This window comes from Gigantopelta aegis, chromosome 4, assembly GCF_016097555.1.
Source record: "Gigantopelta aegis isolate Gae_Host chromosome 4, Gae_host_genome, whole genome shotgun sequence".
NCBI classification, from domain to species: Eukaryota; Metazoa; Mollusca; class Gastropoda; order Neomphalida; family Peltospiridae; genus Gigantopelta; species Gigantopelta aegis.
Genome location: NC_054702.1, coordinates 112,891,661 through 112,918,031, shown reverse-complemented (window position 1 = coordinate 112,918,031; position 26,371 = coordinate 112,891,661). Strand labels below are relative to the sequence as shown.

At 38.0% G+C, this 26,371-nt stretch overlaps 1 protein-coding gene across 2 annotated transcripts in view; it reads right to left on the bottom strand.

The window, feature by feature from the left end:
• Nucleotides 1-25,372, bottom strand: part of LOC121371816 (protein dopey-1-like) — a 43,502-nt gene extending 18,130 nt beyond the window's left edge. For both annotated transcript variants that reach the window (XM_041497987.1, XM_041497988.1), the window contains exons 1-18: nt 25,214-25,372; nt 23,453-23,805; nt 22,803-22,992; nt 18,169-18,975; nt 16,627-17,533; nt 15,606-15,853; nt 15,003-15,155; nt 14,490-14,593; nt 13,391-13,543; nt 10,434-11,925; nt 9,457-9,707; nt 8,781-8,988; nt 7,948-8,136; nt 4,327-4,452; nt 3,721-3,861; nt 3,180-3,340; nt 2,462-2,528; nt 1,175-1,325 (exon numbers count right to left, since the gene is read on the bottom strand). In XM_041497987.1, the coding sequence (XP_041353921.1) occupies nt 1,175-1,325; nt 2,462-2,528; nt 3,180-3,340; nt 3,721-3,861; nt 4,327-4,452; nt 7,948-8,136; nt 8,781-8,988; nt 9,457-9,707; nt 10,434-11,925; nt 13,391-13,543; nt 14,490-14,593; nt 15,003-15,155; nt 15,606-15,853; nt 16,627-17,533; nt 18,169-18,975; nt 22,803-22,992; nt 23,453-23,805; nt 25,214-25,360 (5,848 nt within the window). In that variant the 5' untranslated portion in view covers nt 25,361-25,372. The remainder of the gene's footprint in view (nt 1-1,174; nt 1,326-2,461; nt 2,529-3,179; nt 3,341-3,720; nt 3,862-4,326; nt 4,453-7,947; nt 8,137-8,780; nt 8,989-9,456; nt 9,708-10,433; nt 11,926-13,390; nt 13,544-14,489; nt 14,594-15,002; nt 15,156-15,605; nt 15,854-16,626; nt 17,534-18,168; nt 18,976-22,802; nt 22,993-23,452; nt 23,806-25,213) is intronic.
• Between the last annotated feature and the right edge of the window lie 999 nt (nt 25,373-26,371).

Genomic DNA, 26,371 nt, shown 5'->3' with positions numbered 1-26,371 from the left:
GAACGTCTGCAACACACTGATTGTGAAAAACTTTTAGGAATTGAAGTTGATAATAATTTAAAATGGACAAATCAGGTTAAACATGTGTGTTCCCGGATCTCTAAATGTCTGTATCTGTTATCAAAAATCATTAGGTATTTAAATTTAGATGAAAGAATGGGTATATTTTACCACTCATCGATTACTGCTGTGTAATTTGGGGAAACTGTAATCAAGATGGATTAGAACGTTTACTAAAACTGCAAAAGAGAGCTGCAAGGATGATATTAGATGTAGATCCTATTACTCCATCTGCCCCACTATTTAAACAGTTAAAATGGATGAAAATTGAAACACGAATCCACTATCACAAATGTTTACAAATTTATAAATGTCTATACAATGAAGCCCCAAACTATCTTTCGAACTTATTAATATATGTTGGTGAAAACAATCCCTACAACCTTCGAAATGTAGAGGATAGAAATCTATTAATTCCAAAACCTAAAATGTCTTTATTTAAACATGCTTTCAGTTACTCTGGACCAGTACTTTGGAATAAATTGCCTAAAGCTATCCGATCATCGCCAAATACTGCTGTTTTTAAATATAGACTCAAGAAATATTTTCTAAAATAATATCATTTGTACATATGTTTATTGCCATATATGTATTTTCTATTTGTTCATAATGTATGTATTGTAATTCTGTATTGTTTGTACAATGCAAGTCAAGCTGTATACCTCGGCTGTTCTAGCATTTTGTTTTCACCCCCTGTATTAAAAAATGAGATTTAACCATCATAATTTAATGGTAATTTGTAAAGAATTCGTTTTATTTATACTAGATTTCGTATTTTAGTACATTGATTTTCATGTACAGAACAGCACCTACAATCAGGCAGGGGATGAAAACAAAACCAAGAAGTCCACCACGCAGGATTACTCCTTGCATGTAAGCTCAGTTGTGTAAGAAACACAATATATCCTTTTGCAAGTGGAGGCCCAATATGCACCACTACAAAACTAATATAAAAAAGGAAAAAAAGAAACCCCCCAAAACTAGTTCTCAGCTACTGATCATTTTGCTGTACTAGTAATAATGATCATAATCAGCTGATATACCACTGTGCACTATATAAATCATCCTGTACTAAAAGTTTGTCACTTGATACTGAAAGTATTTTAAATCCTACCATTCTCCTCAGTTGCCTCCCCTTCCTCGGTTTCCCCGACATACGTCTGAGGTCCCGGTTTAACAGCCAGGTTGCGTCGCAGCCACGTCGTCTGTTCAAGAGACAAACCGGCGATCACAGCCACACTCTCCAGCAGTTTCTGAGCTATATCCTGGGTTAAGAAGAAAGTTTGGTTTTAGTGACTCCTTGTACACACATCAACAGCTGTATTAAATTACTTTCAGAGGCCATTCATAATGATTTAGCAAGGGATATTTTTTACTGACATTTGTTTTCGATTAAAATGTACACTAACATTAACCCATTCACCACCACGCTAGTGTACAGTTCGTCCACCACCACGGCAGCGTAAAGTTCGTACACTTGTGAAAATGTTGTCAAATGTGATAACAGTATAACAGTAACAGCTGGCACAACTTGAAGAACAATATAAGAAAGCTCTTCTCAATACAAACCTACATCACATTTCAAAATGAACATATTATTAAAAACAAATTATAATAATACATTGAAATAAATGAGAGATAAACGTTCAGCCAACATGTAGTTTTTTCTAATAACCAGCACTGTATTAAGGCTCAGTAAAATAGAAAATGACAACACAGTACTTTGCTCTATTAGGTGCCACTATTATAAGCTTGCTTTTAAATTAATGACACTGATGTTAGAAACAATGGAATGACTTACGACTAAGTTGAACCAGTATTTGTGTGGGTGTATTTGTTACACACTGACTAAGATTAAATCTGTTTAACCTTTAATAGTAGTAATGTCTGTATTATAGATACACAAGAAAATAACATGCTTATAAACCTTAGGAGTCTAGGCTTTAATGCCATATAAACTGCATGCATGTGATGTCATTAGAGATTTTTATCCTTCAACCACTGTTTCTATTGACAGATTATGATGACTGATTAAAGCAAAGTCATAAACGTATCTAGCAGTTTGACTTTTAACGTCACTCATATGATGTCACATGCATAGCTACATTACAAAATTGCTCATTTGACCTCTAGGTCATAGTACAATGTAGCAGAAATAATAGCTTTTCCTCTTAATTTTTATGATCTGCAGGATAAAAATAATAACTAGTTACTGACGTCGGATATCTGCTTTATCTTGTTCAGGCTGAATGAGAAATTCCGCTCGGCAAACTATAGCGAAATTTCCCATTCTTACCTTCACAGGATAAATCAGATATCCGACGTCATTAACTAGTTATTTTCTATGACTCCAGTGTTATAAACACACACACAAATAAGTATAAAGCTGAGCAACAAATACCTGCAAGTCTTTCTGACTTTTCTTCTCTTCCATAGCTGGAGTTCTGTGAATAAATTCATTCAGTATCCTGAAATTAAAACATACAAGATCACTGGCAATTGGCAAATGGGATTAATCCACCCCCCCCCCCCCCAAAAAAAAAATACACAAAGGCTTGGGTTTACAACATTCATTCACTCGGGACAGATAATTCATAATTCCTCATAGCTCGTTAGTTATTCTCTAAATAGTTTACAAAATACATATCTTTTGAGTCCACTTTTCAGTTTTTCCTAAATAATAATTTTGAGCAACTACAAACATGAGGATGACCAGAAACACATTGAATTTGCTAACATTGGAAACATAAGCTAGATGATGCAAGTGATGTGTCATTTAATGCTAACATAAAGTGTAATTGTTAAACATATTTTACATTTCCTAACATCTAAGGTCAGTTTCATTAGATACGTATCGTGACCCGCATATCGGGATACCTATCATTCACAACCTACCCATATCATTACACCTGTAATATATATATATATATATACTCACACAGTCAAACCTGTCTAAACCAGATCTGAACAAACTAGAATCCTGTCAAAACTGGCCGAGTTTCATGGTCCCAAATTTGGTAAATTCTAAAATGTGACCCTCTAAACATTATATTCTGTCTAGATCGGATAAATATTAGGTCCCTGGCATAGACAGGTTTCACTGTACTTGCAACACGTACTGCAGCAGTAGGAACTGTCCCGGTGGAACAAGCCCGAGCTGCAGACTCTCCTTCAACAAGGATAGCAGTGACGGCCACGAGTCAACGAGCTGGGAGGCTGGTGTCCGCTCCACGTACGCGAGGAAAAACTGTAGGGTGTTCACCTCCAGGGACACAACTCTCTGAGAATTAACAAGGAATATTCTCAGACATGATCAAACACAATGTCAGCTCTAACTGTTACCACTGGCCTCCACTACCATAAGGTCTTAAAATAAATGGTTATAGTCAATGAGAAAGATGACCCTTAGAATAGAAACAAATACTCAAACTCTAACTCTTTTAGTTTCTGTTACTTTTTCAACTAAATTATTATAGTAAAAAGCTTTTCATTTGCATTTTTAAAAGTACAAGATGAGGAGAGGGAAAGTGGTTCTAGTATTCTTTTATTACTTAATAATGTTTTACATGATTACAGAATCAAAATCAGATTCTTTTCATTAACGTATTAGATACAAAACATTTATCTGTTAATCGTTAAAACAAACATAAATCTACTCACACTTCCCTTCCCCAGATCTGCGGCAGGCGGCTGTTTGAGGACCTGTTTGACTGTCTGTATCAAGGTGTCGGTTGGGAGGACTCTGATCGAGGACACCAAGTCAACGAGGAGGAGCTGGTCCTCACACGGGAGAGGAGTCACCTGAGAAGTGAACATGCTCATCAAACAGAGGAAAACATCCCCATCCAAAACTGTGTCAAATTAAATGTTTATAATTATTATAGAATAGGGTTATATATGTTTTAAGGATGCAGTCAAAAATTATTAATGTTGGTATATTTTTATTTATTATTTTGGCATTAAATTTCAAAATTTCAAAATTGTTATAGTAGTTAGGTTTTTCCTGCCCCGAGTCAGACCACTGATCTTATCGGAGGCCGGACTCGGGATATAGAAGTATATGAGCATGTTAAAACCATATCTAAGTCTCAGAGGAAAACAGCCAGCAGAAACAAACTAGACCAAACAGACTAAAAGTATTCAATCTTTAATAGTCCATTGTAACTTCTTGAATGAAGTGTGGATATTTAATAATTCTGAAAAAAGAATGCTTGGACTTAATTAAACTAATACAATATAATTAAAAAAAAAAATGCAATGTAATACCTTCTTTGAGTAACCCTGTGTTTTCTTTCTACGGTCGTTCCAAGCTACAGCAAATGCACCCAGCAGGTTGATGCCATGTGGAACAGAGATAGGACTGAGAAACTCAAGTATCTGTTGACGAATAACCTAAAACAAATACGTCAATACTAAGCCAGAAATTAGATACATATTCCATTCTTCAAAGTTGTCATATGACAGATCATGCCCATCAACACATATAACCCCCCGTTATCCAAAACCGCTGACATCCATAACCACCTGGCATCCCTGGTGAGAAACTCAAAAGCACAATGATTCCAATAATGTAAACTGCACATCAATTAAGGCCTTTCATACTAATAAAACCCAAGTGAAGTGATCAATGATATATTTTCCACTGACACTGCATTTTCTAAAAGAACATCAGTACACTAACCCTGGCATATGCTGTTGAGGCCATCTTTCAAGATTATAACACTTCTAGTTAGAGGACATGCTCTATATCAATAAAATTCCAACACTTTGTCAGGTCAAAGCACTACAACATACTTACCTTGACATGCTCTGTATCATTAATATTCTAACTCTTATTCTGGATAGAGCACTACAACATACTTACCTTGACATGCTCTGTATCATTAATATTCTAACTCTTATTCTGGATAGAGCACAACATACTTACCTTGACATGCTCTGTATCATTAATATTCTAACTCTTATTCTGGTTAGAGCACTACAACATACTTACCTTGACATGCTCTGTATTATTAATATTCCAACTGCTATTCTGATTACAGCACTACAACATACTTACCTTGATATACTCTGTATCATTAATATTCTAACTCTTATTCTGGTTAGAGCACTACAACATACTTACCTTGATATACTCTGTATCATTAATATTCTAACTCTTATTCTGGATAGAGCACTACAACATACTTACCTTGATATACTCGGTATCTTTAATATTCTAACTCTTATTCTGGATAGAGCATTACAACATACTTACCTTGACATGCTCTGTATCATTAATATTCTAACTCTTATTCTGGATAGAGCACTACAACATACTTACCTTGATATCCTCTGTATCATTAATATTCTAACTCTTATTCTGGTTAGAGCATTACAACATACTTACCTTGACATGCTCTGTATCATTAATATTCTAACTCTTATTCTGGATAGAGCACTACACCATACTTACCTTGATATACTCTGTATCATTAATATTCTAACTCTTATTCTGGATAGAGCACTACACCATACTTACCTTGATATACTCTGTATTATTAATATTCAACTCTTATTCTGGACAGAGCACTACAACATACTTACCTTGATATACTCTGTATTATTAATATTCAACTCTTATTCTGGATAGAGCACTACAACATACTTACCTTGATATACTCTGTATCATTAATATTCTAACTCTTATTCTGGATAGAGAACTACAACATACTTACCTTGATATACTCTGTATTATTAATATTCAACTCTTATTCAGGATAGTAAAAAGTAAAGTTTGTTTTATTTAACGACGCCACTAGAGCACATTGATTTTTATATTCTGGATAGAGCACTACACCATACTTACCTTGATATACTATGTATTATTAATATTCAACTCTTATTCTGGATAGAGCACTACAACATACTTACCTTGATATACTATGTATTATTAATATTCAACTCTTATTCTGGATAGAGCACTACAACATACTTACCTTGACATGCTCTGTATCATTAATATTCTAACTCTTATTCTGGATAGAGCATTACAACATACTTACCTTGACATGCTCTGTATCATTAATATTCTAACTCTTATTCTGGATAGAGCACTACAACATATTTACCTTGACATGCTCTGTATCATTAATATTCTAACTCTTATTCTGGTTAGAGCATTACAACATACTTACCTTGACATGCTCTGTATTATTAATATTCCAACTGCTATTCTGATTACAGCACTACAACATACTTACCTTGACATGCTCTGTATTATTAATATTCAACTCTTATTCTGGATAGAGCACTACAACATACTTACCTTGATATACTATGTATTATTAATATTCAACTCTTATTCTGGATAGAGCACTACAACATACTTACCTTGACATGCTCTGTATCATTAATATTCTAACTCTTATTCTGGTTAGAGCACTACAACATATTTACCTTGACATGCTCTGTATCATTAATATTCTAACTCTTATTCTGGTTAGAGCATTACAACATACTTACCTTGACATGCTCTGTATTATTAATATTCCAAATGCTATTCTGATTACAGCACTACACCATACTTACCTTGACATGCTCTGTACTATTAATATTCAACTCTTATTCTGGATAGAGCACTACAACATACTTACCTTGATATGCTCTGTATTATTAATATTCAACTCTTATTCTGGATAGAGCACTACAACATACTTACCTTGACATGCTCTGTATCATTAATATTCAACTCTTATTCTGGATAGAGCACTACAACATACTTACCTTGATATACTCTGTATCATTAATATTCAACTCTTATTTTGGTTAGAGCACTACAACATACTTACCTTGATATACTCTGTATCATTAATATTCTAACTCTTATTCTGGATAGAGCACTACAACATACTTACCTTGATATACTCTGTATTATTAATATTCAACTCTTATTCTGGATAGTAAAAAGTAAAGTTTGTTTTATTTAACGACGCCACTAGAGCACATTGATTTTTATATTCTGGATAGAGCACTACACCATACTTACCTTGATATACTATGTATTATTAATATTCAACTCTTATTCTGGATAGAGCACTACAACATACTTACCTTGATATACTATGTATTATTAATATTCAACTCTTATTCTGGATAGAGCACTACAACATACTTACCTTGACATGCTCTGTATCATTAATATTCTAACTCTTATTCTGGTTAGAGCATTACAACATACTTACCTTGACATGCTCTGTATTATTAATATTCCAACTGCTATTCTGATTACAGCACTACAACATACTTACCTTGACATGCTCTGTATTATTAATATTCTAACTCTTATTCTGGATAGAGCACAACAACATACTTACCATGATACACTCTGTACCATTGATATTCACTTTTATTCTGGTACTAAGCTTGACATGCTATGTGCCATCAAGAGATTCTAACATTTACCCTGTGTGGTCAAAATGACCACAAGAGACCTCTTGTGATTAAGAGACAAACAATAAAAGAAACTGAATGATAAAAAGAGATATAAGATGGAATTCAAAACAGGGAAAGGAAAGGGTGCAAAGAAGAACAAACCGACAACTACAAAACAAGCACTGATCCCGGTTCAGTGTACTTACCCTGACATGCTCTGCAGTGCGAGTCCCCCTTCCACTTGGTGCGTCTACTTACCCTGACATGCTCTGCAGTAAGCGAGTCCCCCTTCCACTTGGTGCGTCTACTTACCTTGACATGCTCTGCAGTAAGCGAGTCCCCCTTCCACTTGGTGCGTCTACTTACCCTGACATGCTCTGCAGTAAGCGAGTCCCCCTTCCACGTGGTGCGTCTACTTACCCTGACATGCTCTGCAGTAAGCGAGTCCCCCTTCCACTTGGTGCGTCTACTTACCCTGACATGCTCTGCAGTAAGCGAGTCCCCCTTCCAGTTGGTGCATCTGCTCTGCTCCTGACTGGCCCTGCTCACCGCATGCCACAGTGTTGCCATGCATGCCACAATCCGCGGCATGATGCTCAGCAGCGCTCGTCTGGCGTCCAGGATCGGGGAAATGAGGGACGAATCTCTCTGTGGACTTGTTTCCTGCAAAACACAAACATTAACTTACACAGTCTTATGTGCACATACAAATCTAGTAAACAGTGATAACTACATAATAATCATTGCTTCTACAATAATGAAGTCTAATGTAGAAACATATAAAGGAAAACAGCCATGGCTTCTAAAAGAACAAAAGTCTATTATAGAAATAGTAGAAGGAAACTTAAAAATATTACACTAACTTATCCAGTTTGATAAGCATACAAAAATAACAAATCATTGAACCAGACTACAAATTAGCGTTAAAAATAGCCATAGCTTCTAAAATAGCAAGCATTCTGAGAGTACTACTAAAAGTATACATGTCCCCTATCAGCACCAAATTAATTTTCATCTCCTAAATTCAAGGGCCATAACACTGTGAAAAATGGGTAAATCTTCATGAATGTTAAACAGGATCTGTAACAGTACATGATAAAGCTATACACAAAATTTCAGCTCAATACATCAAGACATTGTGAAAAAACACATCTAGAAAACTATATGTGGGACTGATGGATGGACAGATTTGACAGACAGAAGGATGGGGATAAAACCTATAGTGCCCTCCAGTTGGACCGGCAGGGGACCAATAAGTCCATCACAAAAATAGGTGAGTAATATAAAAATAACAACATAAAGCTCACTCTGTTGTTATTGGCCGGGTTGAAGACGTGAATCAGGTTGGTGATAATCTGTCCCGCACTGGCCATGTCCGTGCTGATTTGGTTCAACGTAGGCGCTGGTTGTCCCACGGCCACGAATGACACATTGTCAAGGAGACAGTAGTGACAGATTGACATCAGACCCTCCAGCATCGTCAGGATGTGGTCAGGTGGAACTTTGTGCATCAGACTGAAACAAGAAAACTTATTGATACACACCAGCAGAGTAGCATACCAAACTGCTCTCTACACTTGTGAAATTCAATCTCTCAAAGGTAAAACACGAACATTGCTTCAGAATCCTAATTCAACTAATCCTCAGCCCTAACATATTATCTTAAATTCAGCATTTCTAAACACACACAATACTGGCTCTATTGTAATGGGCTTTTTCTGTGGTAACGATATCGGGAAAATTTTAGCCATCAAAATAAAAATTACATCGCCACAAACTTGCTCTGAAGTAACAACAATGAGAGATTTAATCCTTGAACCACTCTTTCACATAAAAATATCATTCAGTTAAAACAGATTTTGAGCAGAGACCTATAAAAACTGAATGTGAAATGCAGTTGAGTTGACCCCAAACCCAATCATGGCTGAACCATCAACATGAAATCAACCTGAAGCAAAAATATGACACTTGAATGATTCTCACCTCATTTGTTTCTCTGAGTCAATATCCGCAGACAACATATCAAGATTGCGACACAGCTGAGAAACAATGCACAGAGTGACACGTGGAAGGGCCTTGTCCATATATGGCAGTGCTGATGTAACCATGGCAACCCAGTGACAGTGCATCTGACACATATGCTGTTGTTTGAGAGCACTGAGGATGCCGGTGATGAACATGCCCTGTTGCACTATGGGAAGGTTGGCTGTGTACTTGACATTCCCCAGAGATGACTAAAATAACAGAAACAAAATGAAAGATCTACCGTTGTGTTTCCACCATAATATCAAAGAATACAGTGTGATAAATCTACTGTTGTGTTTCCACCATAATATCAAAGAATACAGTGTAATAAATCTACTGTTGTGTTTCCACCATAATATCAAAGAATACAGTGTGATAAATCTACTGTTGTGTTTCCACCATAATATCAAAGAATACAGTGTAATAAATCTACCGTTGTGTTTCCACCATAATATCAAAGAATACAGTGTGATAAATCTACTGTTGTGTTTCCACCATATAAGATTAATCAATCATCAAATTATAGTGCAGTCCAACAATGTCAAAGTAGAGAAAACTAAACCCCCCCCCCACCACCAACAACAAGAACAAAATGTAAACATAATCCAAATGAAAAAAACACCTAAATACAAGTCTTAATCTGATTAATAATCAGTGGAGAACTGATCTACCCTTTACTGTCACATCTTTTGACTAATAATAAGAATAGGATCTTTGTCTTATATGCACATTAGCAGACAAGACATACTGGTTGTGGTGTACTAACTGGAAATATCACAATGAATATGAGGAATAAATACTCAATCCACTGCAGCTGTTTAATCAGGCATCAATTATCTTTCAATATCTACAAGTTACAGACATGGAAATGACACCACGCTATAAAACACGATACTAAGACAATAATTACATCAAACAGTTAACTGAAAACTCACCTTGTTGCGTTCCCAGTCTGAAGATGCATTGTTGGTGGTGTCCTTGACCCCATGGATGACCTCGATCTGTCTCTCCATCATAATCATCACTAACAGCAGGTTCAGCAGGCGGATCTGGAATGTGTTGTTGGCCTGGGGGTCAAGGCCATCCTCGTTGAAGGCAATGATCGCCTCTGTGAGCTTCGTGTTGTTGTTCACTCCGTTCTTGCGCCTGCTGTTGTAGACGCTGGCCAGCACGCAGTGGAGCAGAGCCTTCTGGAGCTTACACCGCACCAACAGGTCCTCGATGTACGAGCAGAAGTTCTTCCCACTGTCCTTCATGATGCCTATCAGCTCTGAGAGGATGAGGATGAGGATTTCCGCTGCCATCATGTGGACCTCCTTGTTGCCTAGCAACTCTTCCTCGCTGAGCTTGCTCATCATCAGGTTTGGATAGTAGCTCCTCACGTAATAGAGGCACAGTGAGATGAGAACATCGATTATCATGTTACTTCTGTAACCAGCAAACACATCGGGAGAGATCTCGCCAAAGAAGTTTTTACCGTACACTGATTTTCTGTGTCTGGCCAGCAGAGTCTGGATCTTGGCCATGTGAGGAGGTCGGATGGAGCTGATGCTGGTTGTAGACATGGAGGTGACCATGAGGCGAGGACACATGAGCAGCATGGCCTTCAGCGTGGACAGAGCGTACAGGGTGCGTTTGTAGTCGTACTTCTGAGCATACAGCAAAATGTGCATGTGCAGAGCATGGATGTCACCTGCAGGGTGGGAACTCTCTGGGTTTGAAGTCACGTGGATGTCCGTCTCACTCCCAGATTGCGAGTCCATCTCAAGACCTTGTCTGTCAATACCGTTCAGCAGGTCATGATCTCCCAGAACACTGCTGTCTCTTGAAGTCAGGTTCAGAGTTCTCTTCTGGCCATCACAGTCAGTATCACCTGACTGCGGCGTATGTTGGCACACATGTTCCAGGATGTCATCAAGAAACTGCCGAACAATATCCTCACTGCTTGGTTCTTCCTCAAAGATGTCATCAGTGTCTGTCTCTCCAGGAGGATCAAAGAAAATCCCTTCCTTCTTACACGTCTTGGCATCGAGTCGCTTCGCTCCCCGCAGATCCGGCATGCTGGAAACACGGGGGAATTCGTAACCGTCAAAGATTAGTTTGTCCAGAGAGCTTTGTGAACCAAAAGGGTTGATTCGCAGCATCACGTCATCAGGGTTAACCTTCTCGAAGTGCAGTTCACTGTCGTCTTTAGCATGGGCAGGAGCTGTGGTTGCAGAGCCCTTGCTGTTCATCACCATCATGGCAACTGACTTGAGGTCTTCAGCCACTGTTTGTGGAATCTTACGACCCAGAGGACTGACGTGGTAGATGATGTTTCCTCCATCACTGCTGATTGCGTATATCTTGGCCTCTGGTTCCTCTTCTTCGGTCTCAGACAACTTCACTTTCTTCGGCTCGTCCACACTGATGTGCTGCACTGAAATCCTGGCAAAACAAAACTAAAATACAGGACACAGAGTAAAAGAGGAATTCTATGGAACTAAATGTCATGCCTACCATGAGATGTTTTGGTGCATTAACCTAGGACTTATAGTTTGTGAGAAACTGATGTAAACGTGAAACAGTCAAGTTACATTTTAATGCAAAAGTTGACGCTGTCGTATTTATTTATTATTGTTTCTTTTTATATTGTGTGCAAAGGTATTTTATTATATATGTACACATGCTATTATCTGTTGTATGTGCAGAAAGTCTAATGAGCCTAATGCAGCAAAGTATCTACATTACTGATCTTGCCATTGCCATATCACTGTTAATTACCTTTCAGTTTCACTATTACTTACCTGGCACAATCACTATAACTTACCTTGCAGTATCACTATTATTTAATTTGTGTTATCCTATTATATTGTAAATATTTATTTATTATATATGCTGTACAAATTAAAGCAATAAAGAACTTGAATTTGCAGTATCACTATTATCAACCTTGCATTATCGCCATTACTAACCTGGCAGTATCGCCATTACTAACCTGGCATTATCGCCATTACTAACCTGGCAGTATCGCCATTACTAACCTGGCAGTATCGCCATTACTAACCTGGCAGTATCGCCATTACTAACCTGGCAGTATCGCCATTACCAACCTGTCCAATCTAATTAAAATTAGCTCCACTATTACTATTACATGTGAATCTAACAGCAGCCAGTTGGAGCTCATGTCCACCAATCAAAACCTTACTTGCAGAATCATGCCAGTGATTTGAAAATAATTTGAAAATATTCCGAATTATCCTAAGGGTATACGATATGTTTCATGTGAATTACGAATGCCTTATTTAGACCAGTAGAACTAATTTTAATCAGATTGCTAAGAACACTGCGTAGTCTCCAATGTCCAGGTAACATTTCGTCTGTAAATAATAATTTAAATATTGACCAATCACACTTCGCCTTTTAGAACGTTATTTGGGAGCATACAAATTCTAAAAATATCGGGCAAGTCTATTTTAATGGCCGCAGTACAGCGAACCATACCAATATGTACGGGATGGGTTATCAGTCTTCAATTTTACATTAAAAATTATTTATTTATTTATAAAAAACCAAACTAAATCAGTCTTCAGTTTTACATTACAAATTATTTATTTTATAAAATAAAACATGTTTTAAGGCATTCGTAATTCACACGAAACATGTCATATACCCTCAGGATAATTCGGAATGTTTTCAAATTATTTTTAAATCACTGGCATGATTCTGCAAGTAAGGTTTTGATTGGTGGACATGAGCTCCAACTGGCTGCTGTAAGATCCACATGTAATAGTGGAGCTAATATTAATTAAGATTGCAACCTGGCAGTATCGCCATTACCAACCTGGCAGTATCGCCATTACCAACCTGGCAGTATCGCCATTACCAACCTGGCAGTATCGCCATTACCAACCTGGCAGTATCAGGGTGTAACAGCATGAGGAGCAAAGGCTGTAGTACGCGACTGATGTCACTGCGCTGGACAACGTGAGTGAGCCAGGACGCGGCGATAGTCTTAGTCGAAGACATCTCTTCCTTCAGACTGTCCAATACCACGAACATAGACCTGCAAACACACCAAATTAACACATTAATCAATGACTGTTTTCTCCTTCAAACTGTTCCACACAACAAATGTAGACCTGCAAAACACCAAATTAATCAATGAAAGTTTTTTATTTTGCTTTTTCATCTTAGCACACCACAAACCTATAAATGATGATCATGAGATGAATGGTGGAGCTGCAGTATTTCCCTTTCAGAGGCAGGACATAGTCCATTGGTAAAGTTCTCAACTGATGTGGGGCTGGTCTCACATCGATCCCCCTCAGTCAGCCCATTAGGCGATTTTTCATTTCAGCCACTGCACCACGACTGGTGCAACAAAGGCTGTGGTATATATTATCCTTTCTGTGGGATGCTTCATATAAAAAATACCTTGCTGCTAATTGGAAAGAGTAGCCCATTGTGTGCTGACAGCGGGTTTCATCTCTCATTATCTGTATAGTCCTTAACCATATGTCTGATGCTATATAACCATAATTAAAATGGGTTGAGTTCATTGTTAAATAAAACCTTCTTTCCTTCCCTCATTCCTTTCGGTATGAGACTACTTGACAAGGCTCTGCTCCAAACATGCTGTCAGTTGATCTATATTGGTATCATCCAAGCCTGGGTATATGGAACCTGCAGTGCCTGTCAGGTGATCATTTCCCATTTAGTGGTCATTCACTCAGAAAACAAACCCATAATCAAACTCATGAAGTGTGGGAAACTCAGCGTACGTGGCCTTACACCTGGTCATTGTGCTTAGTGGTGGTCTCTGGCTTGTTGCTGGTACTGGAATGAAAAATCCCCAGTTGTCTTAGGTGTGACACAAACCCAGTACCGATCAGCCTTAATTCTATGGCTTGAAAATCAATGAAAGTTGGTTGGTGCAACACAAAAAAGAAACAGTTATGATGATAATGAAGATAAGTTGGACTTGAATTGTAGTAAATAATAAAGCGAACCTGTCGAATGTACGAGCAGCCTGTCCCGGGTTGTGGTCCGTCTTCATGTCCCTGGTCAGATGCCACAGAATGGTGAATTTCTTAAATGCCTCTGTTCGCTGAGTCTACAGATATTCAACATGTTATACTGTCAGTATGTCATAAAACATATTATCTTAGTACAAGTGTTTTAAATTCATGAGCAAATACATAATAATAAAATTCCTTCATACAAAAGCTCATATATAATATTTAAAAACACAATGTCTCAGGAAAGCTTAGCATTTATTATTTCTTACAACAAATCGTTATTACAATATTCCGCCATCCACTATACAGCAGAGGTGTGATACCCACTTATAAATAAACTAGCTGAAATGATTTCTGAAAAGTTAAAAATTCTACAACATAAAAGGTAATTTTTCAGAACTTCCTATCAAATACAATCTATTTTGTGCATTAAAAATCTGAAAACTATCATGGTACTCTGATTAATAGATTACAGTAATTATTACAATACTGTAAGCTCCGTACCTGATTCTCACTGACAAGAGCCGAGCTGATGACGTCCTCGCACACCCAGCTGTTTGGAGTGGCCTGGTGTAAGATGTTCAGCAGTTCCACCGTCCTGTAATGATGTTGACAGAACTCGGCACTCAGGTACCGCCACAGTTCCTGAGCCATTGCCTGCACAACGCACCATGATCAATGAATCAATGATTGTTTACCAACACACCAGTATAAAAAATATTCAGTGTTCTAGCTAGCAATAAATAGAAGGGCGCTATGCCCTGCCCCGTTTGTTGCCGTCCCAGCCCTGATTATTGCTGCCCTGCCCCAATTCATTGCAATACAAAAATAATAAAATAAAAATATTGCTTTCCATTCAATGTGTGTAGTGTTGTTATGGGTCTGAATTCCAAACTAAGAAATGTTTGACAATATATCGTATCGTCACAGGTGTGAAAGCCAACAACACTACCATGGCATGTTTTTTCTTTTCTTTCCTTAGTCGTTATTCAGATAGGAGTTTATAGACTATGTTATGTTTTCAGTTTGCCTACTAAAGATATTAAACGAATAACAAGGAGTAGGATTTGGGTTTTAATATATATACTAGAAGTTTGCAGGTAGTACCTGATACAACAGTGTGTTTGTATTGATGTACTGGAGGTTCTTGGGTAGCAGGACTGGAACGATCAGTACAGACACTGTCCCATGACTGGACGACTGATTCTTGCTCTTAGCCTCGGTCTGTACAGACTGGGTCAGAAGAATAAGGTCTAGTATGGTTGCCATGGCAGCACTCTGAATGGGAAAAGAGTCCACAAAGCAGCAGCATGTCAATAGATCCTGTACCCAACTTGGCAGGACCTCCTTCTCATCTGTAGATTAAACAAGAAGTAACATACAATACAAAACTGAAATCTAGTTTAATCTAACGTTTGTACAAAGTCATAATAGGAATGCTTGAAAATTCAAATTAAAACATTTCTAATAACGATATTCACAGTATAACAGCAATATTTAATCAAATGTTCTATAACTACATGCAATGTTGTTGACCATCTGAATGATATTCCAATCCAATAATCTGAATTGTAACATAAATTATGCAAAAGTATCATCATCAGGGGTACGCAGAATATCAACTGTAAATATTAGCATTAACGACAACCTGAATATGATCTCCAATTACCAAGGCTAACTTGAATATCAATTAAAATCAACATCAGTTTAATCAAGGGACAATATTTTACTTCACATTACTTCACATGATTTTACCTGATTAACCAACTGTTTTATTACATGAATATTTTCCAAAAATTATAAATAACCTAGCAGTTCTGTACTCACCAACATTCCAAATTATATAGATTTTAGATTAACTGATTTGTTTTAATGATACAGCACATTCTATGTAACTACTGATGTGCTGCATACCAAGTGTTCAACTGTCTCAGTTCATGTGGTTTTAAAGTTAAATAACTGACATGTGAACACAATGAAAATTTGTGGGAAATATAATGGCTTGAAAATTGTAATCTAATAGGATTTTATCAGCTGTAATTAGTATTCTCAACAGTTATAATAGATATTATCTCCTAAATCATACAGAAACATAAATAACAGAGAACTAGCTTCACGGAGTACTTACCTGTGTAGAAGTTCATGTCGATAACTTCTTGTGAGCTAGAGCAGAACAATGGGAAACTGGAGAAGTCGACCATCAGCTGACAGCAATGGCTGAAGGCCTCAAAGCTGTCGTCCGTGAGTCTGTCTGTACTGATTCTGCTGATCGGGTTGAGGATGAACTCCTGGTGCATGTGAGTCTCTGAGCTACACAAGGACACCCCGTCCAGCACCGAGTCCTGGTCCATGGACACCAGACCCTCGTGGCCCAGCAACAAGGACTCCATGCACTTACAGGAGGCGGTCCGACTCTGTAGGATGCGTTCACTGACAAACAGGTGGACAAACTCCTTGAAGATCTCCACACACGATTGCATCACAGTGGGAGTGTAGGAGCTGCTCACAGAGTCCAAGTGATGGGGAACGTGCTCCGGCTTGTGTTCTGTTTCTTTACACGGCTCTGTGTCCAAGCTCGCTTCACATGTTGGGTTCTTATTGTCATCAACATTTTTCTTCTCACAGTCTTTGTTGTGGTATATTTCAGCACTTTTTGTCTGCACTGAAAATATATCTGAATTAGCAGTCACATCACATGTTTTACTTTCATTATCTGCTTTTTTATCACTACCGGCCACAGTGACGATAACCCATTTATTAGCAGTTCTTTTAGATGCCTCCACAATTTTGTTACTATCATCATGTTGGGGTTGCTGCGTCTTGCTGTGTGTAAGGTCTGCTGTATCACAGGATACCGTGTCGGGAGAAACAACAGCTGTCATGGATGGCTGGACCTTAGACAAGATGGTGGCACACAGCTGCAGCATGTGTGTGATGTCGTTCTCCGAGATGTGCTCACAGTGGTTCTGGAGGGACTGTAACATCTGGCGCAGCATGTCGGGCAGGTACTCTGTCTGAGTCTCTATGTATGTCTCCTGGAAACACAATCAATCAATTAACAGACGAATCAATCGATCGATCAATAAGAGGCCAATTGGGCCTGAATTGGTCACCTAGTATTAAACTAATTATACCTTTGAAAAGTGAACCATAGTAATAATGATTTATCACAGGTGGTCATTTGGTGAAAGCTAATTTGACATTACCATAACAAATGAAAAATGTACAATGAAAATGTGCATTATCCACTTTTATCACAGCATATGTCTTGATATTTTGAGAATTCTAATTTCAACTGTGACATAATTTGGGAATAAATGAAGAATGATGTAAACTGGTGATGGTCAGAAACATGAGAGGATCATTTGTACCAGCTTTGTTTGAAATCAACATGGTGGAATTTGAGAACAAGTCAAAACTATCTCAGCCAATCAGAGACTATGGCAGGCATATTAGATTTCAAATCACCGCAAAAAATAATAGTTGGTCAGAGCCATCAGTAAATCAATTGCAGGGCTATGAGAGGATCATTTGGACCATCATTTTGTTAAAATCTGACTGGGGAACTTGAAAAGACATTGAAAATGTCTCGGCCAATCAGAGGCAAGGTTGTGAACAATGTTTACCAGACTGTGAAGACCAACTGTGTATAACTGTTATATGAACTTACCAAGGAAACAATGTCCAAAAGGAAATGGCTGAGCAGACAGAGCTCTTTGATTGTCGGGACGTTCGATGTGATCACAGAGTCCTGACTTGATGAAGAGCCACATTTCCTCTTGGTGTCGTGTAACCGCTGACACGCCTCCTGAAACATGCGACCGAGGAAATCCCACACGAAGTATGGCTCCAGAGAATTGAACAACAGATTGGCTGTCTTAAGCAGCTCAGAGGTATCATCCACTGGAGTTTCACTGGACTTTAGCTTGCTCGTGGGTTTGCTTTCATCTGGTGGCTCGGTGTTCTTACATTCTCTGTACAGACACTGGAACACCGACAAGATGACGTGCTCCAGAATGACAGGGCCGATCTCCGGCTTGTCCAGCAGGCTGATCAGAATACGGAACGGTCTCATCATGGAGATCCTCCGCCCAGACTGGAAGTCAAAGTTATTGAAGTCTGTCAGTTTGCTCTTCAGAGCCTGTACAAGCATCTCCTTAGAGAACTGCTCAAAGTACACCAGGTCCATCTCACTGTTGGTGGAGGTGCTGTCTGACCTGTGAAGTCGGGAGGAATCTGGGATAATGGAGTGCAGGTTTGCAGAACTGACCGTGGTGCCCAACAGCCAGTTGTAGAGTCGGCGGTTCAACGACATGTCTCGCCGCAACACGACTGACACTGCGGCACTCACTATCCTACCAACGTCTTCCTTCGTCAACTGACTGTTGTGCATCGGGAAGGCCAACAGCAGGAAGTCGAGAACACTGCGCTGAACCAACACACTGGTGTCTTGCATGCTGCTGCACAACGACTGCACCTGAAATAATAACACAATCAAACATGATATGAGAGTCAGTAAAATCAAAAGGTGAAGATTTCAGAGAAAGTTATCCTAAACTTACCAACAGACTACATTCAATTATAACTGAACGTTTAGAATACAAAGTATATAAATGATATCATTGTTTTACAAACTAATAACACCACTGTTTTTACGATTGGATTGACAATTTCAAAGGGGCAGGGGATGAAATTAGAAAAAAAAGATCTCTTGAACCCCTGAGATTGGCTGGGTCAGAAGGCTATTTCAACCTGATAATTTAAAACATCAGCTGGTGTTTATGCGAGATATGAAAAACTTTACCTTTTAACACAGTTAGAAATCACTTTGTTGGAAATGAACTAAAAAAAAGGGACCCAATGACTTAGGAGGGTGTGTCACGAATATCACCCACCTTAGATTCATCTCTGTAGCTTTTAATGCATGTAAGTTAGTACAGTAAAGTACTTTTATAACGAACCAGAAGGGATCATGATAGTTTGTTTGTTATAGCAGTAGTTCGTTAAAAACATTTGCATAAGTTGGTTATTAATGTACAGGGAGATAAAACAGGACTTTACACAATCAGTTCATTCTATGCAGTAGTTTGTTCTAAGCATTTTCGTTATAAAGTGTACTTTACTGTATTTAAATTGTATTCAGTTTGGTGATACAGCTGTATAGTGGTAATGTACCAGTATATCAACATAATTGTTTGCGAGTGAAAGAAAGAAAGAAATGTTTTATTTAATGACGCACACTCAACACATTTTATTTACGGTTATATGGCATCAGACATATGGTTAAGGACCACACAGATTTTGAGAGGAAACCTGCTGTCGCCACTACATGGGCTACTCTTTCCGATTAGCAGCAAGGGATCTTTTATTTGCGCTTCTCACAGGCAGGATAGCACAAACCATGGCCTTTGTTGAACCAGTTATGGATCACTGGTTGGTGCAAGTGGTTTACACCTACCTATTGAGCCTTGCGGAGCACTCACTCAGGGTTTGGAGCCAGTATCTGGATTAAAAATCCCATGCCTCGACTGGGATCCGAACCAAGTACCTACCAGCCTGTAGACTGATGGCCTAACCACGACGCCACCGAGGCCAGTGTGTTTGTGAGTGATTCAGCTGTATAGTGGTAATGTACCAGTATATCAAGGTATTAGTTTGTGAGTGGCAGGGCATAAAATTTGGCACGCACGCTTTTGTCATTCGTCTGTCGGTTATGCAAAACCAATATCGACATGAACGATGGATTGTTCGTGCAAAAACTATAATCGCTCGTCAGAAAATGTAAACTGACGTGTTTTGGCTAATATATCTATTTTTGGAATAAAATAATAAGAGAACGGGCCTAGCATTGCAGGTGTGAGGAAAAAAACAATGTATCCGTTTGAACTTGACATCGTGGTCAATTACAAAGTCGGTACTGTCATTAGAAGTGTCAATAACATTTAGTAACATAGTCGCATGTTCCCTTTGATCATTTCGCTACGTGTGGAAAACAATACGCAGTTTGGAAATTAAAGCTGTTTATGAGTATTTATTAAACGTGACATCACCATAGCCCGGCATTTAGTTATAGAGTTGTAAAATGTCAGAACCCAATGCGAAAAAACGCAAAAAGGACACCGGTAGTGAAAAAACTTTCAATTTCCCCCCCCCACCCCACCCGACGATTTTATAGTGAATTATGCTGTATTCATAACGTCTGGCACTTTGGTACATTACGCTAAAACTGAGCTGATGAAAGGAACATTGAACAGCGGTTTATGATACATTGTTGATGTATATATATTTTTTTAAAGGTATGTAATAAATACAGAACCTCACATGCGTTATTTACGCTTCCTATTTATTGCACACGTTTATTGTGAGCAATAACATACCACTTGACCGCTAAGCGGTCTTGTGTAAATATACTTGCGCACAATAAACTCGTGCAATAAATAGGAAGCGAAAAAAACGTATGTGAAGTTCTGTATATTTATTTACTTTTTGACACCTGTGTGGTTACGTTGAAATATATGCATTAACTCTGAAACATGTATTGTAATGAAAATAAGTACAACCCTTGCTAAATCAATTTATTAAAATATGACATACACAGCGAAGAAAATAGTACGTTTAATAAGGGACTTTAAAATAACGAAGTGGAAATTAGAACATGATGAAACACAGAGTTGCAGCATTGATTGGATCGATCAAGGATTCGCAGAACTTCGGGTCTTTCCGTTCAGACCCGGAAGCTCAAAGCTTCCCCGTTTCGTTCAGACTATTGTTTGGTGCCAACAAGTACTCCCCTGCAACAGAACCGATGTGGTAGTGTGCTGAAATATAAATGGCAGCTTTCAAGTTTGTCCCAGCATACCAAATAATAAGAATTTGGAGAAAAGCTACGAAAATCGCCCATCTTAGATTCTCATTTGATTACCGTTGCCGGTTAACCTTTTCATTTGTATTTGAACCACTGGAGAAAATCGTTCGTACAAACACTAAAACCACACGAACGACATATCGTTTGTCTGAAAAAATCAAATTTTATGCCCTGGAGTGGTGTAGCTGTATAGTGGTAATTTTACCAGTATATCAAAGTATTAGTTTGTGAGTGATGCAGCTGTATAGTGGTAATGTACAAATATATCAAGGTATTAGTTTGTGAGTGGGGCAGCTATATAGAGGTAATGTACCAGTATATCAAGGTATTAGTTTGAGAGTGGTGCAGCTGTATAGTGGTAATGTACCAGTATATCAAGGCATTAGTTTGAGAGTGGCGCAGCTGTATAGTGGTAATGTACAAATATATCAAGGCATTAGTTTGTGAGTGGTGCAGCTGTATAGTGGTAATGTACCAGTATATCAAGGTATTAGTTTGAGAGTGGTGCAGCTGTATAGTGGTAATGTACAAATATATCAATGTATTAGTTTGTGAGTGGTGCAGCTGTATAGTGGTAATATACCAGTATATCAAGGTATTAGTTTGTGAGTGGTGCAGCTGTATAGTGGTAATGTACATATATATCAATGTATTAGTTTGTGAGTGGTGCAGCTGTATAGTGGTAATGTACCAGTATATCAAGGTATTAGTTTGTGAGTGGTGCAGCTGTATAGTGGTAATTATATCAATGTATTAGTTTGTGAGTGGTGCAGCTGTATAGTGGTAATGTACCAGTATATCAAGGTATTAGTTTGTGAGTGGTGCAGCTGTATAGTGGTAATGTACAAATATATCAAGGTATTAGTTTGTGAGTGGTGCAGCTGTATAGTGGTAATGTACCAGTATATCAAGGTATTAGTTTGTGAGTGGTGCAGCTGTATAGTGGTAATGTACAAATATATCAAGGTATTAGTTTGTGAGTGGTGCAGCTGTATAGTGGTAATGTACCAGTATATCAAGGTATTAGTTTGTGAGTGGTGCAGCTGTATAGTGGTAATGTACCAGTATATCAAGGTATTAGTTTGTGAGTGGTGCAGCTGTATAGTGGTAATGTACCAGTATATCAAGGTATTAGTTTGTGAGTGGTGCAGCTGTATAGTGGTATGTACCAGTATATCAAGGTATTCATTTGTGAGTGGTGCAGCTGTATAGTGGTAATGTACCAGTATATCAAGGTATTCGTTTGCGAGTGGTGCAGCTGTATAGTGGTAATGTACCAGTATATCAAGGTATTCGTTTGCGAGTGGTGCAGCTGTATAGTGGTAATGTACCAGTATATCAAGGTATTAGTTTGCGAGTGGTGCAGCTGTATAGTGGTAATGTACCAGTATATCAAGGTATTAGTTTGCGAGTGGTGCAGCTGTATAGTAGTAATGTACCAGTATATCAAGGTCAAGGCCCATCATGTGAAGCTGGTCCTCCATGGTCTGTTTCTTGTTGAAGTGTGAGATGAGGAAGGTGAAGGCCGGGAGCCGGACGCTGGGACATGACTGAACACACTCCCATAGACACGTGTAGAAAAACTCGGGTTCAGCGCCATCACAGAAATCCTCCAACAAAATGTTAACTCTGTACAAGTCAAATTATAAATATTATATCTACATGTATACTAGAAACTATAATCTATATACAATACCGAAGTACACACACAGTGGAACAAAGGTTGGTTTAGCCAATTTACAGATATACAGAGTAATTCCTTGAAAATTATTAAAATGTAGTTAATTAAACAAAATTTTATTAGTCAAAGATTAAATGTTGTAGCCACTTTGTATAAAAATTAGCAATTGGCTAATTTGGCAATGTACATGGTGAGCCCTCAACACAGTACAACTGTATAAAACAATCATAATGCTACATGACTTTACATACATATTTAATAAAAATTGCATAAAGCATTAAGCCCTCACTAATTGTAATATCTGTGTGTCAAAATCCATATTGTACTTGTAATTACGTTTTAATTTTTTTTAGTACTCAGGAAAACATTAGAAAGTGTATAGCCAACTTGAGAAATGTTTTACGGCACCTCTCACAGAACTCTGCCCCCTCCTCCAGGCCCGGTAACAGTCCTAGCAGCAGCCCATTAAGTCCCGGTTTTATGCGTTTGCCCAGTGCCACGAAGTGGTTTTCATATATCGTCAACAACACCGGCTTCACGCTCATGGCAGCGTGACTCAGCAGAGGGAACATCCCCGCACTGTAGATGAACAGATCCTGAGCGAGGCGCTGTGTACCGATGCATTTGAAGATGATGTCGTACGTCTCCAGAGCTTTCAGGTGCACACCACTGGGCAGGGCGGGATGGAGACACTGAGCCAAACGCTTACCTATTGTCACCTTTTTGGGGACAACTTGGTACTTCAAATGAGAAAGCAAGACCTGCCAAATAAAAGGATAAGGAAAGAACAGGTCAACAAATTAAGAGGCTTACGTTCTTATGCAATAAGAGACATTTATCATTTATTATTTCATAATCAAATGAACAATTTCATCAGGGCTCAAAACTCACCAAAACATCTGGTAGCCCAAAAACAAATATCTGGGCCACTAAAATTTAATTTTCAGTGGCCCAAATTTGCGCTAGGTAGCTCAAACATGAAATATTTATATTTCAGGTTTTAAGTGAAATTTTTAAGTAAGCTTATGAAATGTACTTCAATGAAATACTGATTTGAAGAACCACTTCAAGATAGCAAAGATACCAACATACATGATATTGAAATGAAAAATTAAAAGAAAACACTGACTTGATGTTGTACTTCAGATTGCGATAGTTATTTTCGATGAACCGGTCTGTCATATTGGGAACAGACTGGAAGACCAGCTAGCTAGGCAACAAATCACATGATCGCATTTACAGCTGCGATCAGTCAGTGACCGGACCATAAAAGTTAAAAACTTACACATTTTTGTCATCAGAGGTTCGCATTTTTAAAAGTGAAAATTATGTTTATCAACATTTATGTAATGGAAAACATGGAAATAAGACACTAACAAAATCACCATTCATGAGGCTTCATGACAACACATCAAATGAGTAGTAAACATTTTGTCATTGTGGTAAATCCTGTGTACAACATCAATGTTTAAAATATAAATGAATGTTAGCAAATTACGGTAAACCGAACCATTAGCAAGATTTTAATTAATGTGGAATAAATATATGCAATACAATTATTAATAGTGGCTCATATGTTATAAAAGAAGATTGCCCAAATAATATTATTTGGGCGATTAACGCCATTATTTTTTAATATTTAAGTCGCCCAAACAGGACTTTAGTCACATCTGGCGACCTGGCCACAGACCGTTTCGAGCCCTGTTTCATGTACACCAATGAAAGATCTATGGCATATGTGTTTAAGCATGACACACCTCCCCTCCACACCTTGAAAACAGATGAATATTCTGAAAATGAACCAAATCACAAATACAATTGACAGTAATAATACATGTTGTGTATTTAATGTGCATTTAACTGCATATCCACAATATTGAAATTTTAAGCTTACATTAACAAGACAAGGGTGGGGTAAGGGTGTTATTTACATGTATCCTACTAAAAGTTTGTTCCCATGTGGGGTTCTTTTTTTAAGCACCAATGATTGCCTATAAAAGAAAATCGCCAATTGGGACATTCATATTATTTAAGTTTTACACCATCAACTCAGAAAACCCACCTTCCCAGGCTAGTGGCAACTATGTTTGGACATTTCAGTGAATTTACAAATATAAATTGATCACAGTACATATATAGTCATTACATGTATGTGTCAGCATAAGTCACCTTGTTTAGCTTGCCAAGTGCAGAAATGAGATCGGCCCATTCACTTGTATACTCAAAGCTTTTGAGAGCCTTTTCCACCTGTGTGATGTACGACCGATACTTAGAGTCTCCCAGTAGATCACACTCCTCTACGGTTAACATACTCATCGTGAATGCTCATCAAACTGAAAGAAAAATAAATAAATTACTTTATAAAAATAATAAGCAATAAAAATAATCCTGAGCAAATAATAAAATGTTTGTATTTTAAAAATAATCTGACACTGATGGATAGTCGCATCATACTCTTGGTGGACCAAGAGTAGATCTTTTATGAATACTTTCCCACTGACAAGATAGCACATACCATGGCCTTTGAAACTGCAGTCAGTATGCACTAATCCTTCAAAACTAGTAATAGCTGTCCCAGAATTGATCACAAGGGGACGGTGTGAGGCACTACAATTATTATACTTTAGTCCTAGTGAATCTGCTGTGCTTTTTTTTCTATGCGTACATGGTTTAAATAAGATTTTATTTTGCAAGTGGTAAATTTATACAAAAACAATTACCTCCTGCCTCCTCTATTTGACCAACTCTGAAAAATATCACTGAGGTTAGTGATCTTACAATGGTAACAACCTACTATAACAACATATTTCAATTCATAACCTTGTAATTATTTTATTTTATTTAATGGCAATACTTTCAACTGTATGCATGTGTCCAGTGATATAAACATGGAGGAATTACATCTAAATAGGTGTTCACACACAGGTACGCGAGCAATTGGGAGGGTTTGGGAGTCATAACAATTACCCCCTTAGCCAGAGTACTTGGGCTAGCCTATAGGGACCTATGTACCAACCGTTTTGTTTTTGTATGACCCAACCTCCTTAAAAACTTAGCTCACCAGTTTAGATTCAACCTCCCACACTTTCTGCACACGCCAGAGAAATACGTATAAATGAAATTTACTAATATGTATCCAGGAACTGACACAAACAACTGTTACACACGGTCAGCTGGTCAGTGTGACTGTCATGTCACTGTATTATTGTTTTACCACTAAACCATGGGCGTATGGGCTCTTTGATTTAGGGGGCTGGAGGGGTTGATTTGCCCGAAATTTTACCCAGATAAAAACTGCCCGAATTTCCCCCGAATTTGGGTATACTA